General features: G+C 38.0%; 4 protein-coding genes across 4 annotated transcripts; 3 read left to right on the forward strand and 1 right to left on the reverse strand.

Moving 5' to 3' along the window:
* LOC109708895 (soluble inorganic pyrophosphatase 4) lies at positions 4,828-8,843 on the forward strand. The gene is made up of 9 exons (XM_020230818.1): positions 4,828-4,992; positions 6,159-6,301; positions 6,422-6,450; positions 6,708-6,773; positions 6,856-6,963; positions 7,155-7,220; positions 7,380-7,500; positions 7,724-7,805; positions 8,480-8,843. The coding sequence occupies exons 2-9, from the start codon at positions 6,169-6,171 to the stop codon at positions 8,520-8,522; spliced, it is 648 nt and encodes a 215-aa protein (XP_020086407.1). The 5' UTR covers positions 4,828-4,992; positions 6,159-6,168; the 3' UTR covers positions 8,523-8,843.
* On the forward strand, positions 9,694-10,468 carry LOC109708899 (probable histone H2B.1; the record flags this gene model as incomplete). Its single annotated transcript, XM_020230823.1, is given in 1 exon segment — positions 9,694-10,468. A coding segment is annotated over 1 exon segment (453 nt), but the record flags the coding sequence as incomplete, so codon positions are not given.
* On the forward strand, positions 10,485-12,826 carry LOC109708902 (glycine-rich RNA-binding protein 4, mitochondrial-like). Its single transcript, XM_020230829.1, has 5 exons — positions 10,485-10,621; positions 10,931-10,999; positions 11,101-11,207; positions 11,852-11,906; positions 12,617-12,826. Exons 1-4 carry the CDS (start codon positions 10,531-10,533, stop codon positions 11,903-11,905), a joined length of 321 nt encoding a protein of 106 aa, XP_020086418.1. The 5' UTR covers positions 10,485-10,530; the 3' UTR covers position 11,906; positions 12,617-12,826.
* Positions 12,975-14,157, reverse strand: LOC109708903 (glycine-rich RNA-binding protein 2, mitochondrial). The gene is made up of 4 exons (XM_020230830.1): positions 13,990-14,157; positions 13,684-13,752; positions 13,485-13,591; positions 12,975-13,378 (listed from the first exon to the last, which is right to left on the reverse strand). The coding sequence occupies exons 1-4, from the start codon at positions 14,084-14,086 to the stop codon at positions 13,331-13,333; spliced, it is 321 nt and encodes a 106-aa protein (XP_020086419.1). The 5' UTR covers positions 14,087-14,157; the 3' UTR covers positions 12,975-13,330.

Genomic DNA, 14,283 nt, shown 5'->3' on the forward strand with positions numbered 1-14,283 from the left:
AAAATGTTACTTTCATCGTTCTGACGTGGATCGTAAACTTCGTGGCGCGAACTTATTTGAAAAGGTTTAACGGTCGGAGATTTATTTAGTCGGGTTGGGCTTAAATTAAAAGAAAGTGTCATGAAACGAAGGCCGGATTAATTTTGGGCTGGGCCTTTTTATTTTTTGTTTTGAAACTTTATTTTGCAGTTTATTGGGCCGGGATCCGGCCCATTACATTGGAACAGATACAAACTAAGGAAAATATGAGCCCAACGTGTTCAATTCATGTGCACGATTTGTGACTAAATTGAGCCTAATTACTACTTCCTAATGCTTGTCTAATCCTGCTTCTATTTGTTCTTGCAGTGGCACCGGTTAGTCAAATATTTGACAAATAAAAATTTTCACTGCTACTACTTTGGTAGAAATCAGAAATAAGATTCTACAGCCTAAAAGCATAACCAACAATTCGATTAATTTTGCTCTTGACGGAATGTAAAAAATAAATAAATAAATATTTAACTACATTATATCCCACAAAATAATTAAACAAAAAATAAAAATTTGGGTCATTTGTCTGTAGCAGCAGAATAGAAGAGTTTTAGAGAATAAGAAACACACTATGAGACTATTGATTACATATGTTCGCTCTTCCAGAACACTATGGGGCCTTCATTATATCCTACAAAATAATTAAATAAAGAATAATAACTTGGTTATTTAGCTGCAACAGAATAGAAGAATTTTCGAGAATAAGAAACGCACCCTAAAACTCTAAGACTATTGATTATAGATGTTCGCTCTTTCAGAACCCTGTAGGGCCTTCATTGTACTTCGTGTTTTTTTTTTTCTTTCCCCCAAGGCCTGATTTCTTCACCTTGTTGCTGAATTCATTTTGTAAATGAATGAAACGGTATGATACTATCTTTTTCTTGAAAATAATAATAATAATAATAATTTGGTGGGGACAATCCCTATAGTAAACCTGTCTCATTTATCATCCGTCTTGCAGATGTCGCCTCTTTGTATTATGGCTCGCTCGTGTCTTGAGCTTGGCCTTGCATCAGCTTGGTCGACATCCATCTATTTGTGTCTCATGTCTTAATCTTAGACCCTTTGCAAGATGAAGATATTTGAATACATAAATATTTTATAAGGTAATATTTCTATAATTTTTTTGATAAGTTTTTACATTTGGTATATATATAAAAAATATGATCAAATCTATAATTGAATATTATANAGGACCTCCAAACCGAGGGAATAAGAGTAACAAAAACAAGAGTAAAAAAACAAGAGAAACAAAACCAGGTCCATGAAACCCAAAAAACACGATCAAACTAAAATAGACAAAGGGGACACAAAGGGCAAAGCACCGAGGCCGGGAGAGATTCAAAGAGCTTCGTTCCAGGCTTCGATTAAAACTGCGACACGTTCGAGAGCCCTGGAAACATTAAGGGGAACGTCGCGGAAGCAAATGCCGTTACGCTCCGTCCAGACAACCCACCAAATTGCCGCCAACTTAGTTAAAATTTTAGATTTTGTAATGGCCTCGGGGGTGTCCGAGATCTATGTCCACAACTGGCGTACATCTCCCACATTCAGGCCTTTTTTTTATAAAATAATATATGCTATTATACTCAATTATGAATATCACAACTTTTGAATAAATCAAAATCTGCTATTTACTTAAAACCACACTAAAAAATTTTGATACCTCAGCATTCCAAACAGGGCCGAAAAGAATTGGAACAAACCTACGATCTAGGACTTGTAACAATGTCTAAATTTACCACATTCACGCGACCATGACCTGTTCTTCAATATGCTCGATCAACCAATCCAGCACAAATTGACTTATTCAATGCGACTAAATGAAATTCCTCTCAAACCGTAGTAGCTAACAACTTGGAGATTCCAAGCAAACAAATTAAAGAACGTTTAGAATACAAAGCAAGAAAATTCTTAACCACTATTGGTAATTACGACTAAACAAGCCATCTAGGAATCCATGAGAATATATCCAACTTGTTCCAGTTCACTTTGATTAGTCCACGGCAACCCCCGTACTACTTTGATTTGTTCATGACAACAACTCAAAACTAAATGGTTCGAATGTCAAACTAATTTGATTTATCGTCGGATGCAGATCCGGTCATAATGGGTTCTCTCCCTTCGCGAGCCCTTTTAGGTTCGTTTTTGCTTCGGCTGGAAATTCGATAGAAATGTTGTTAATCCGAAAACCGTTTAAAAACAGTATTGACATTTATTTTTCTATAAAAACTTTAATCATGGCATAATAATATTATTTACAAGTAAAATTTAAAATCAACACGTAATCAAAACAGTCCAATCAACAAATAAGGCAACTGCTCGGCATTCAAAATGGTCCACTTTTCTCACATACAAACTTAAAATTTTATTCGTAATCTAGATTTCTAGCACTCAAAATCAATTTATTTGTTTGCTAGAGCTCACTGAAATTATTAATGCTAAAAGCAAATACAGAAGCAAGGTGTAACAACCCTTGAAGAATAAATGGTAGAAGTAGTAGTAGTAGTTTAATAGTAAGCAGGGGAAGGAAGTAAAAATGTCAACTTTACAATAGCAGGAGCAGCAATGATGGCCGCAGCAAGTGAGGAAGAGCGGAGCTTGACGGAGCAGCCTGGCGAAGAAGAGAACCTGCGGGTCGAAGCTTCCGGATCGCGGATCGGGTGGAAAAGGCGAGCCCAAGACCCGGCGGGCGCTGGATAGTGCGGCGAAGAAAGAACCGAGACCCACTTACCCGTTAAGACATTTCTAGACCCCGTGCAGCCCATCCGAGGCCCACAAACCATCTGAATTCAACCCAAAAGGCCCGCAGTTCTATTTTTACAATTTTGCTGTTAAGCCCAGTAGGATAGTTTAATTTCATTTCGGTACAGGTTGTATAGAGTATATATAGTTAACAGGTTGTAATTGCAAGGCATCGATGAAATGAATTAGCTTGTCTTCTTCCCCAATTATCCTCTTTTTCTCATCCCCCAAAACCCTATTCTAATTCTTCTAAAACCCTATTCTCTTCCTCCCAATTTCTCTCCCTATCTCTCTCTGTTTCTCTACCTCTCATTCTCTTTCACAAACTCACCTCCAAATCACCCCAAATCATCCGGTACATAACACAAGGCCAATAATAATAATAATGATAATAATGTAGAAAGTGAAAAAATGAAAATAAATGATAGCACGTGATGGGGCGTCGGTGTCACGCCGGATGAGCCTCCCCAGCTTCGGCCGTTGAGAGGAATTATGCCGCTCGCTTTCTCCAGCTTTACGGAGACGTCGCTTCCACGCTATATGCCTATATCCCACACGCTTTCCACGATTCCCTCCCGCATCAGCACCACCTCAGACCCGTCAACCAACCATTCCCAGCCGTCCGATCTCCATCCGACGCTCCCCGTACGCAGGACTTCTCATCAGCGCGTCCAACTCACCTCTGTGGGCCCCACACCTTCGGTGGCTAATGCGGGCGCGCCACGTGTCCCAAAATTGGCATCCGAATTGTGCCGGTTCCGATACTGGGAATCTACCCTTTACTATTTCGCTCCGGTTGAATGATTCTCTGATCCCGGTGGATCCTACACCCGGTGTATAAGTGCGTACGATATATTTCCCCGCTAAATATTTGATGTTTAGTATCTAAAAAATATTATGTTATGATCTATTATTAAATACAAACAACAACATTTAAAGAGTTTTTGCATAAACAATTAAATATTTTTCATGTCTATTTTTTGAACATTAAGCTCCCGTTTGGTTCGGGGTTAAGAAAAAGTAGCTATTCCAGGGATAGGGTTAAGTTCAGGATTAAATTAGTGTTAAAATTTTTTTGTGTTTGGTTGGAGGTTGGAGTTAGTATAGGATAGTAAAAAAAGTGTTTGGTTGGAGTAGATGGGATAAGAAGATAATGATTGATAAAGAAGAAAAAGGTGAGAGCTCGGGATGCGTGCGGGGTTAAAGTTGGGAGGGGGAGTGGGATTAATGATTGATAAAGAAGAAAAATGTGAGGGCTTGGAATGCGTGCGGGATTAAAGTTGTGAGGGGGAGTAGGGTTAGTAAACCCCACTAACCCGGTTTGGGGTGGGGTTAGTAAGGTTTGGGGTGGGGTTTACTAACCCCACCCCAAAAGAGTGGTGTTTGGGTATAAATTGGGGGTTAAGGGGTTATTCCACCCCTTAACCCCCAACCAAACGGTGGCTAAGTAATTCTTCACAAATGAACGGTAAAATATATTTCATTATTTGATTCACAAAACATTTTTAATGTTTAATTTTTTCTATATTTGTTTATACTTGGACCATTATATTACAATTTTTTTTTAATAATTTATATTTGAATATTGAAATAAATTATTTAATAATAAATTATTTGCTATGATGATTTTCTTACGTTATTGAAAATAAACAACTTGATTTTTGCCACTTAAAAGGTTTTAGCATGTATTATTTAGTGATACAGCATATTTTAGGGAAAAATTAGCTTAAAAGTTTGAGTATGGCATACCATTTTAAATATTTGATTATATTTTTATTTACCAAATGTTATAATCGTCATAAGTAAATTTTAAAAAAATACATTAGACGTTCACACTTCTAAATATGGCTTTTTAGTTTGCGGTGTATAAGATGTACTTATACACCAAGTGCGTGCAACAGTCTTGTTCATTGATATTACGAAGGGTGCACCTATGTACAGATACACCTGGTGTAACTAGAATTTTTGTCGGTTCGATGCTTAATGCGATGCTCGAAAATTTATCATTTTTTTGTTTTTTTTGTTTTTTTTGTTTGCTTTAAATAGTTAAAGAAGGGCGCAGAAGCGGGAACGAGGCAACCCCATTTGTTCCCCGTCCCTCTCCCCCTTTCCATTCTCTCTTCCTTTATATCTCCATTCGAGGGTTTCATTTTGGTATCCTAACCTCTCTCTCTCTTCGGCTTCGAGATCTGAGGTGGTGGTGACTCGATAGAGGTGAGCTTCCCACGATCCTGGATCTTTTTTTTTTTTCTTTCTCTTTTGAGGGTTATAGATCTATGTTTTAGCTCACATTTTGTGTATCTTTTGCTGGAATCAGTGGATTATATTTGAAGAGGTTTTTTCTACTTAATATTTGATTTGTTTGGTTTCGATCCAGCGTTTTCTCTAGTATTATGAGATCGTGTTAAGTAATCTACGGGGTAGGAGCTGTTTTAGCTGGTTTTCACTTTTTTCGCCCATTTTCTAATGATTTCATATGTTCTTTTCGGATCTGATCTCATGTCTAGGTCGTAATCTGTGTCAGTATCTGGAAACTAAGCTATTACGGAGATCTGCTTTGCATTATTTAATAGAGGTTCTAACGGGGATATAGAATTGTAGAACCTTCTCAGGAAAATAAAATGTTATTCCCAGATTTTTGGTGATCGATCTTGTTTTTAGGTAGATATATGAGACGGCTAGCTACAGGATCTTGTGATTAGTTTTTGGATCCACATCTTTTTCCTCAAAAGATCATGTATATATATGCTCGTTGTTGTTCTTATGTAGTTTGGCTTCTCAGAAAATAAGTTGATATTCATGCCTGGGCAACGTAAGAAACAAAAATTTTAAAATAAATTGTAGTAGTATCTATAAAGGATCCAAGCATTAAATAAATCTGTCCAATTTTCAATTTTTTTCAAAAAACTCTTCAAAAAAGTTCTGATTACCCAGGTGTTGATAGGTTGACCTATTGATGGTCCATTTGCACAATTTGCTGCTGAATTTATCATTATACACCAAATTGAGATAGTTTGTGTCCCAGCATTATGTGAGGGGATGGTGGGTCCAAACAATCGGAAGTTTCCTATACAACCACATTGGATCTATACGAAACGAGGCTTTCAATCAAGGAAGGGATACTAATAGGAATTACACCTAGATTCGTATTAATCTCATACGCATGACTATCCTTATAGTTGTGCTACTTTGGTCTGCCGTAGTTTTAGACTTACAGATACATTTATTTTGCTTTCGAGTATTATACTGGTCAACATATCTTACTTCTTTCACTCTCATTAAATTATTCTATGGATTTTATATACAATGTTCCAATGATTATAGATGCCATAATGAGCTCATGTATTGCTGATTTAAAAAAAATTGATCATGTTTGACAGTTTTTTTACAATGGCTCCACCTCTTGGAATAGCAAGTAAGTCATTTGACTCTGACACGTCACACCCCCCTCTCAATGAGAGAATAATTTCGTCCATGTCAAGGAGGTCGGTTGCAGCACACCCCTGGCATGATCTCGAAATAGGTACTCGATCTTGCTCTTAACACCCTATAGATTTTAATTTTAGTTATCTAATGAAAATATTCATACTCATTGTATTTGACCTATCCATTTCTCTGATGGGAATTTGAATTTTGGATGCAGGCCCTGGTGCACCGACCATATTCAATTGTGTAAGGACACGTTACTCTATTTACTAGTGAAATATGATCCTAATCTAAAAATTTATAAAATTGTAACCACTGATGCTACCATACAACATAATACTTTAATATTTAGATTTGAAAAGTATTGGCCGAAGCCAAAATCACTATTCTTAAAAAGTTGACCACTTAAAGTCGATTTTTGGCGTTGTGGACGATGTCATACATAGACCTGCCTATTTTTAAGTATTGCGATAGCTGAGATTAAAGATTGGATGTCTCTACAGGTGGTGGAAATAGGAAAGGGTAGTAAGGTCAAATATGAACTTGATAAGAAGACCGGACTGATAAAGGTAAGAGCAATGTCTAACTGTTTTCTTTGCTTTGCATTATTACCGTTGTGTCATAATTATCATGTTTCTTTTATGCGTGCAGGTAGACCGTGTGCTGTACTCATCGGTGGTCTATCCCCACAACTATGGGTTCATCCCGCGCACTCTTTGTGAAGATAGTGATCCTATGGACGTCTTGATCATCATGCAGGTATTTTTTTTATCTTAATTCAGTTTTTGCATCAATGCAATCACTGGATAAGTTATATTAGAAATAAATTTAATCTAGAATAAGAGAGGTATAACTTTAGTGATCATAATGATAGATACATATTTTGCATCGCTTTTCTTCACTTTTACTTCAAACTTCTGAGACAGTTTTAACTGATGCTGATTTAACAGGAACCTGTTCTTCCAGGATGTTTTCTTCGGGCCAAAGCTATAGGTCTGATGCCTATGATCGATCAGGTCAACTTTTGTATGAATATAAAGCATGTTATGATAATTTCATTGCTTAACTATTCAAATGAACCAACTTTATTAAGTTGCTACTTGCTAGTTAAATTTGTCTGGGTATAATGGCTTTTCTTTAGAAGATGTTTATGCAGTTCACTACTTTGGTAACAGGGAGAGAAGGATGATAAGATCATTGCTGTTTGTGCGGATGATCCTGAATACAGACATTACACTGACATCAAGGAGCTCCCACCTCACCGCTTGGCTGAAATCAGGCGCTTCTTTGAAGACTGTATCCTTGCATTTAGCTTGCTTTTGAAGTTATCTCCTTTCTTTTAGCTTTGCTTACCATCCAAAATATTATTAAGGATGCCCAAAAATCCTGTGATTTGGACCAACCTTCATTTAGCAATGGAAACAAATAGCTGAAACCAGTCATATAACAAATGTATGCCTTTTATAAGCATTCGAGTGTCTGTTGTTTTTGTTAAGTTGTCCTTCACATGGCAATTCAGACAAGAAGAATGAGAACAAAGAAGTTGCAGTGAATGATTTCTTACCAGCGGCCGCTGCCTATGATGCCATACAACACTCCATGTAAGTAACTTACTAGTTAATTTGCTCGTTGCCAACATTGATTTTCATACGAACTGTGCACAATTTGCATGACCTACTGTAATACCAAATATTGGTACGTGATATTTGGCCAAATAATTCTGTGATGAAAAGTACAGCCTTCTCTAGATAGTTTTAAAGGGAAATTACGTAGAAGGCCCCAAAAATGGGGCCAAATTTCTTCCTCCATAGTTTAATTCATCTGTATCAATGTATGGCTCAAATTTTTAATTATTCAATCAAGTATTGCTGCGTACTTTTGTCCACAAGACCAGTGTCTCCACAATCATTAAAAAATTTTCTTCTTGAAATCCTAATTGAAGATCGTACAACTGAAAAACAGGTATCCCTACACCTTTATCTGTAATACAAACTTGACTATTTTTCTTGAAACTCTCTGCATGATTGTGTATGGCAGATTATTTGTCACCTTAATGCCCCAATTAAAAGCTGTCCAGAATGCTACGCAGTTTAATTTAATGTTTGAGCCATCAATTGAGATAAAGTATGATTGGTTTAATGTAAAATCTAACTTTCTACATTATTTTCCGCGTGATTGCCGCTGAAAGCAACTAGTTATCTAATGGTGATTATGTATAACATGTGCTGATTACATGTTTCACGTAATTTGTTTATTGTCCTTTCAATCTTTCTAGGGATCTTTATGCAACTTATATAGTGGAGAGCCTGAGGCGGTAGGAGGCATTGTCCAAGTATTCAGGAATCTGTTGGCGGTGTGTTTTTTCAAGGATCTTCATAGAGCTATCTCGCATACATGCAGATTACTGTTATATTGCACACTTATATGACTATATATTATTAAATGATATATTTAATCAAGGTCTAATACCTTCCCCCCCTACCCCTCAAAAGAAAAAGAGGAAAAAAAGAAAGAAAGAGAAACTACACAGGTTATCTTGAGGAAAAGTTCCATTTCAGTTGTAAAAGCTTAAATGCTATGTTGTTGTTCTTCTATGGTATCTATGGTAATGAAATTTGAGTTTGAGTTTTTATAGTTCATATTTCTACTTTCCAAGCATTTATTAGCAGTTCAACAATGCTAATTTGTTTTCTCCTTGACACTTGCAATATTACGTTTGTATGTTTTACCACTTGAAACAAAGCCACCTTGGTTACTCTGTTACCTTTGCCTTGTGACTTAGTCTTCTACACCCTGCTTATTCATTTCACTTATTACTGAGTGAGACTGAGTGGTAATTTGTGAAGCGATCGTTGCTCTGAATTTTTCTTCTATTCAACTGCTAATGAGTCCTAATGCTCTTTCAAATGGTGGGAAAAACATGAAAATAAAAGCTTAAATAAAATTGCTGGGTAATGGAAGAGTGGGAACAATTGACATGCAATCTCAATGTGTTACATAATATAATTCAACACCACACTGAGAAATGACGTCAGAAACCATAGCAAACAAACACTTTCTGTACATCTCTCCCAGGGAAAAAAAAAAAAAAAAAAAATCCATCAAAAGCAGGCCCTTATTAAGTAGAAACTAGAGAAGGGCCAAGTTGGCCTACAATTTTTATTGGGCTATTCGTCTGTTACGGCACTTTGCACACTCAGTCCACTCCATCTTTACATCCCGACCGCCCAACTTGACACCCAGGACGTGAAATCTAACCGTCAATAACGCGCCACATCATCAATCCGAACCAAAATCCATCCTCCAATCCGCTTCCACCGCATTTCCCTTTATATGCACTACCACCCCTCTCTCGTATACTCCATCCTCAACAAGAATTTGCTCGCTCTTTTCCTTTCCGCCCATCCTCATCATCTTCCTCACTCTCTCTCTCTCGCTCTCCCCCAATCCTTGATCTCGCCTCCCATGGCGCCCAAAGGTGAGAAGAAACCCGCGGAGAAGAAGCCCGCGGCGTCCGATAAGGCCGGGGAGGAGAAGGAGAAGAAGGCGGCGGAGAAGGCCCCCGCGGAGAAGAAGCCGAGGGCGGAGAAGCGCTTGCCCTCGTCGTCGTCGGCGAAGGAGGGGGGCGACGCGAAGGGTAAGAGGAAGAAGAAGGCGAAGAAGGGGACGGAGACGTACAAGATCTACATCTTCAAGGTGCTGAAGCAGGTCCACCCCGACATCGGCATCTCGAGCAAGGCCATGAGCATCATGAACTCCTTCATCAATGACATCTTCGAGAAGCTCGCCCAGGAGTCCTCTCGCCTCGCCCGCTATAACAAGAAGCCCACCGTCACCTCCCGCGAGATCCAAACCTCCGTGCGCCTCGTCCTCCCCGGCGAGCTCGCCAAGCACGCCGTCTCCGAGGGCACCAAGGCCGTCACCAAGTTCACGAGCTCCTAGGGCTTCGATCCTCTTCGCTGCAATGTAATTCTTAGGGTTGTTTCTGATAGGGTTAGATTGCTAGGGTTTTGTGATCTATTTTTTGTAATGAGTTTTTGCTTTTTTTGTTTTTGCTGGAATTTCAAATTGAACGCCCAATCCATCAGTTTCGGGGTTCTTTTATTAGGGTTTTTCGCTGGATCATCGCAAGTAACTTTATTCTGTTGATATGTACGGCTGGATCTGTTTGATTACGTGGATCGACGGATCTGATTCGTCTGTATGTTATGTAGCATATTTGATTATATATAAGGTATTCTACCCCGCAGGTTATTTCTTTTTATATAGAATAGAACTCCTATTGCTATTTGGCGAACGAGTATTCTAGGGTTTTGGAACGGTGGGATGTGGACCATGGCAGCGGGGAGGGTTAGGAGCCAAGTTTCTCGAGGATTTCTCAATCGAAGGGAGTTTGGCTCGGAGATATTTGTTAGTAGTAAGTCATCTTCCTTTTCTCCTACTGCTTTTTATGTAGATAAGTTCATCTGGTATATGGGATTTATTTGTGGTCATTTGTGACCAACTTTGAATTGTGTAGTGAAGAAACTGTTTCTCCTCTTTTTTTTCCTAATTAGTTTCTTCTTCATATTAATTTTGTTTAATTTGCTCTTGAAGTGTTGTCCTGAGTAGAGTAATTTGACTAATTTGTCGTAGTGAATGCTATAGTTTTGTGGTGATTCCTAAGCAATAGTCCAACTCTGAAGGTAGGCTATAATAAAGTTATATTTGATTTGACTTGTGCAAGGGTTATCATTTTATACAACGGAGGAGGAGTTCCGAAAAGCCTTTGCGCCATTTGGAACCATTGAAGAAGGTAGTGAATAAAATTTCTTACTGCTATTGTAGAATATTATCCCAGTTGTTTAGAGCAAGGGGTTTAGTCTGATGACTTAGTTTTGGTCTTCCTCTTTGTAGCGAGGCTAATTAGAGATGCAAGAACCCAAAGACCGAAAGGGTATGGCTTTGTTCTGTATGCATCTGAAGCTGAAGCGCAGAAGGCAATAAAGGCCATGGATGGAAGGGTATGTATATTGTTAGATAATACAGTACTTTGAAAGAGATTGCGTCTTCATCCTCAAAATAGGCAAATATACTGTTGGAAGCTTTTTGATTCTTCAAAATGTTTTTATTGCCACTATGAAAGAGGGTTTTTCTTGCATCAGTTGAGCTGTTTTATTTTGAGCCACATGTTCGACATCATTTTTTGTGTTCCACTTTTTTAAGTTGTTGGAATTGTATGACAATATGAATATACAACTTTCCATTGTGGGAGAGAGGAAGAATGGCATCAGAGCAATGGAGAGGAGAATTAGTCCAGTTGAACGGAGTTGAGGCATTCATTTTATATAATTATAGGGCACCGACTGAATGCCAATCACTTTTGGATGTTTAGATTGCTTTTAGAAGTAGCAAGTACATATTTCATCCAATGATGCTATGTGCCGATCCTATATGATTTACCCGCCTCTTATATGAGTGAATTTTCAAGTTTTAAGGGAGTATTGAGATGCAAAATGATGGTAGTGGTCTTTCCCTACAACAGACCTTTTGCTACCTAAATTATAACCTATTCAAGTATTTTGATGTTCCGCTTGTTTCTTCCAAACAAGTGTCCAGGTGTTAATATGCAGTTTATTTAGAGAGTAGTTGTTATTACTGTTGACAGGTGATTGGTGGAAGGCTAATTTTTGTCGAAGCTGCAAAGCCAAAATCTGAGTGAGGTAAGCCATTAATTTCTATCACATCTTTAGATCTTTATTTCTATAGACGGCAACTATTTTTCGTATAAATGTTGGATATATACACTTCTACAAGTGCTATATACGAAATATATTGAATATAATGAGCGTGCCTTTTGTATTTCATCAAATGTTACATTCTAATTCGGTGAAAGAAAAATACAAGACCCAATCAGCTTGGTTGTGGTCCGGAAGTTCACATTATTTTGGATCTATTAGTTCACATTATTTTCTAACCTATTTTATTTTGATAAATTACTATGCAATAGGCTGGAGTATAGTAGGAATTATGTTTTGTCATTTTTGTGTGTTTAGATATACACATGTTAGGAGAAGGCAGTGTAGGAGTATGTTTTTTCATTTGTATGCTTTATGTTTTTGAGTCTTTCCTTGGTAATTTACTTGTTGCATTGTGGTGTAATATCAGGTATGGTTTTTAAATGGAATTATTAATTCCCCCGTTTGATTTTGCCATTTGGTGGTAACATTAGCAGTTTTCACACACTAGTTCGCACACATTGCAATATGATTTACACAGAGATTTAACTGCCATGCTAAACCAGAGTTATTTATGGTGTCAATGTTTTTTTTTTTCGTTGCTGGGTTTGACCAGAATAGTCCATTGTAGGAAGAACTTAGGAAGTTTTATTGATGGGGTGTGAGTTTGTAATCTTGATTGCCTTTCCTTGCAGTGCCTCGTGGAGCTGAGAATGTCTGTGAGGTTCTTAAAGAGGCAGAACATGACTGCAATTGTTTGTTTGGAGATCCCCATCCTTCAGTCAAGATGAGAATGTTTGTTTGATGGTCATATTAGTACTCGTAAGCTTTAAATCAAATGATGAATGGATGGTGCAGTCCATTGACAAATCAATGAAAAGCCATCGCGGCAATTAATTGGTTCCTGTTTGGTGGTTTGGTTCTTGCATTGTTGGTTTGGTGGTTGGTTTAACATTTTGCCCATCGGCAATTGCATAGCCATTATGAAATCGCCGTTTGTTTTGGTAACATTCTGTCCTGGTCACTTTGCGATCGCATGTTCTGTGCATGCTCTGAATAACAACATTATATTGCTTATTAAAAATCATCCGAACTTGCTTATGTAGTTAGCTCATAATCACACAAACAAGCTCTTACAAGTCCTTTAACCATTCAAAAGTTTGTCATTAGTTAAAATTTTTGGCGGCTTCTCCGGTTGGCCAACTACAACCCTAATTCCAACCTACTTATATCGGTGGACCAGTTCTAGCAAGTAAATTTTCCAAACAAATAGCATGATGGAACAACTGCTCAAACACCTTAGAATTTTATCAGCTCCTGTGGATAAAACGAAGAATTGCTCACGGGAATGCAATGGTGAATGCGATGCTCAAACATCAGAGCAGCTACTAGCAATCTAAAACAGTTTTTCATCCTTTGTCGGCGTAATGAACGCGAATCTTTCTCCCATCAAGCAACTGTAACATAACACCATAATGGCGACTCATTTATAACATGTAAATATGCAGAGTTAAATCATTCGAACATATTAAAACTCTGCAAGTAGAAACCTTTAATGAGTACCTGACCATCCATCTTCTGCAGGGCTGCTGTTGCTACACTTTCAGAAGAAAATTCAACAAACCCAAATCCCTTTGATTTCCCCGTGGTCGGATGACATATTACTCTCACTGTCACATATGTTTACACCGCGAAAACTAAGATTAGATTATTATAAAACTATTACACACAAAAAGCATAACTCTTAAGAGGTATCAGCAACCTTCTATGATATCACCATGCTGGGAGAAAGCATCTTTCAAAGCAGCTTCATTGGTATCATAAGAGAGCCCTGAGAAACAGTAGGAAGCGTATTACTTACAAGCACGTAGGATTAGCGCTATATATGATGAAAACATGGAGATGGATAAAATCCATGTCGAATTAATAGATAGAGAAGGCAAAAGGGAATCACGATATCAATAAACAAGACAATAAAGCTGAAGCTCGAGGCTCACTAGCCAATTAAGATTAGATAAAAATTGGACAGAGATGATGTAAAAAATAAGAGAAACAGTACTAAACTCACCTCCCACAAATAGCTTGTTACAAATACTCCGCACAAAGATGCTCCTCGCCGCGATCGAACCCAAACTCGAGAGCTCCTTCCCTCTCCATCCCCTCATACTCGCGTGCCCTAGACACCCATCGACGAAACTCCCCCTTCGACAATTTTAACACCGCCCCTAAACCATACCGAAATTACCAAAATACCACTCCCTCGGTAAAAAGTAAAAATCCCCCCACCAACCCACCCACCCAAAATTCAAATTCCCGCCATTTTCAATCACAGTACGAACCCATGCATAATAAATTCAAAAAA

Source organism: Ananas comosus, linkage group 4 (assembly GCF_001540865.1).
Source record: "Ananas comosus cultivar F153 linkage group 4, ASM154086v1, whole genome shotgun sequence".
Lineage (NCBI taxonomy): Eukaryota > Viridiplantae > Streptophyta > Magnoliopsida > Poales > Bromeliaceae > Ananas > Ananas comosus.

Excerpts from the sequence above, each read along its gene's own strand:
- LOC109708902 (XM_020230829.1), top strand. The coding sequence starts at position 10,531 with ATGTGGACCATGGCAGCGGGGAGGGTTAGGAGCCAAGTTTCTCGAGGA. Across the intron at positions 10,622-10,930 it reads CTCGGAGATATTTGTTAGTA|GGTTATCATTTTATACAACG; the intron begins GTAAGTCATCTT and ends GACTTGTGCAAG. Across the intron at positions 11,208-11,851 it reads TAAAGGCCATGGATGGAAGG|GTGATTGGTGGAAGGCTAAT; the intron begins GTATGTATATTG and ends TACTGTTGACAG.
- LOC109708903 (XM_020230830.1), bottom strand. The coding sequence starts at position 14,086 with ATGAGGGGATGGAGAGGGAAGGAGCTCTCGAGTTTGGGTTCGATCGCG. Across the intron at positions 13,753-13,989 it reads TAACAAGCTATTTGTGGGAG|GGCTCTCTTATGATACCAAT; the intron begins GTGAGTTTAGTA and ends ACTGTTTCTCAG. Across the intron at positions 13,592-13,683 it reads GCATGGTGATATCATAGAAG|TGAGAGTAATATGTCATCCG; the intron begins GTTGCTGATACC and ends CATATGTGACAG.
- LOC109708895 (XM_020230818.1), top strand. The coding sequence starts at position 6,169 with ATGGCTCCACCTCTTGGAATAGCAAGTAAGTCATTTGACTCTGACACG. Across the intron at positions 6,451-6,707 it reads CACCGACCATATTCAATTGT|GTGGTGGAAATAGGAAAGGG; the intron begins GTAAGGACACGT and ends ATGTCTCTACAG. Across the intron at positions 7,501-7,723 it reads CAGGCGCTTCTTTGAAGACT|ACAAGAAGAATGAGAACAAA; the intron begins GTATCCTTGCAT and ends ATGGCAATTCAG.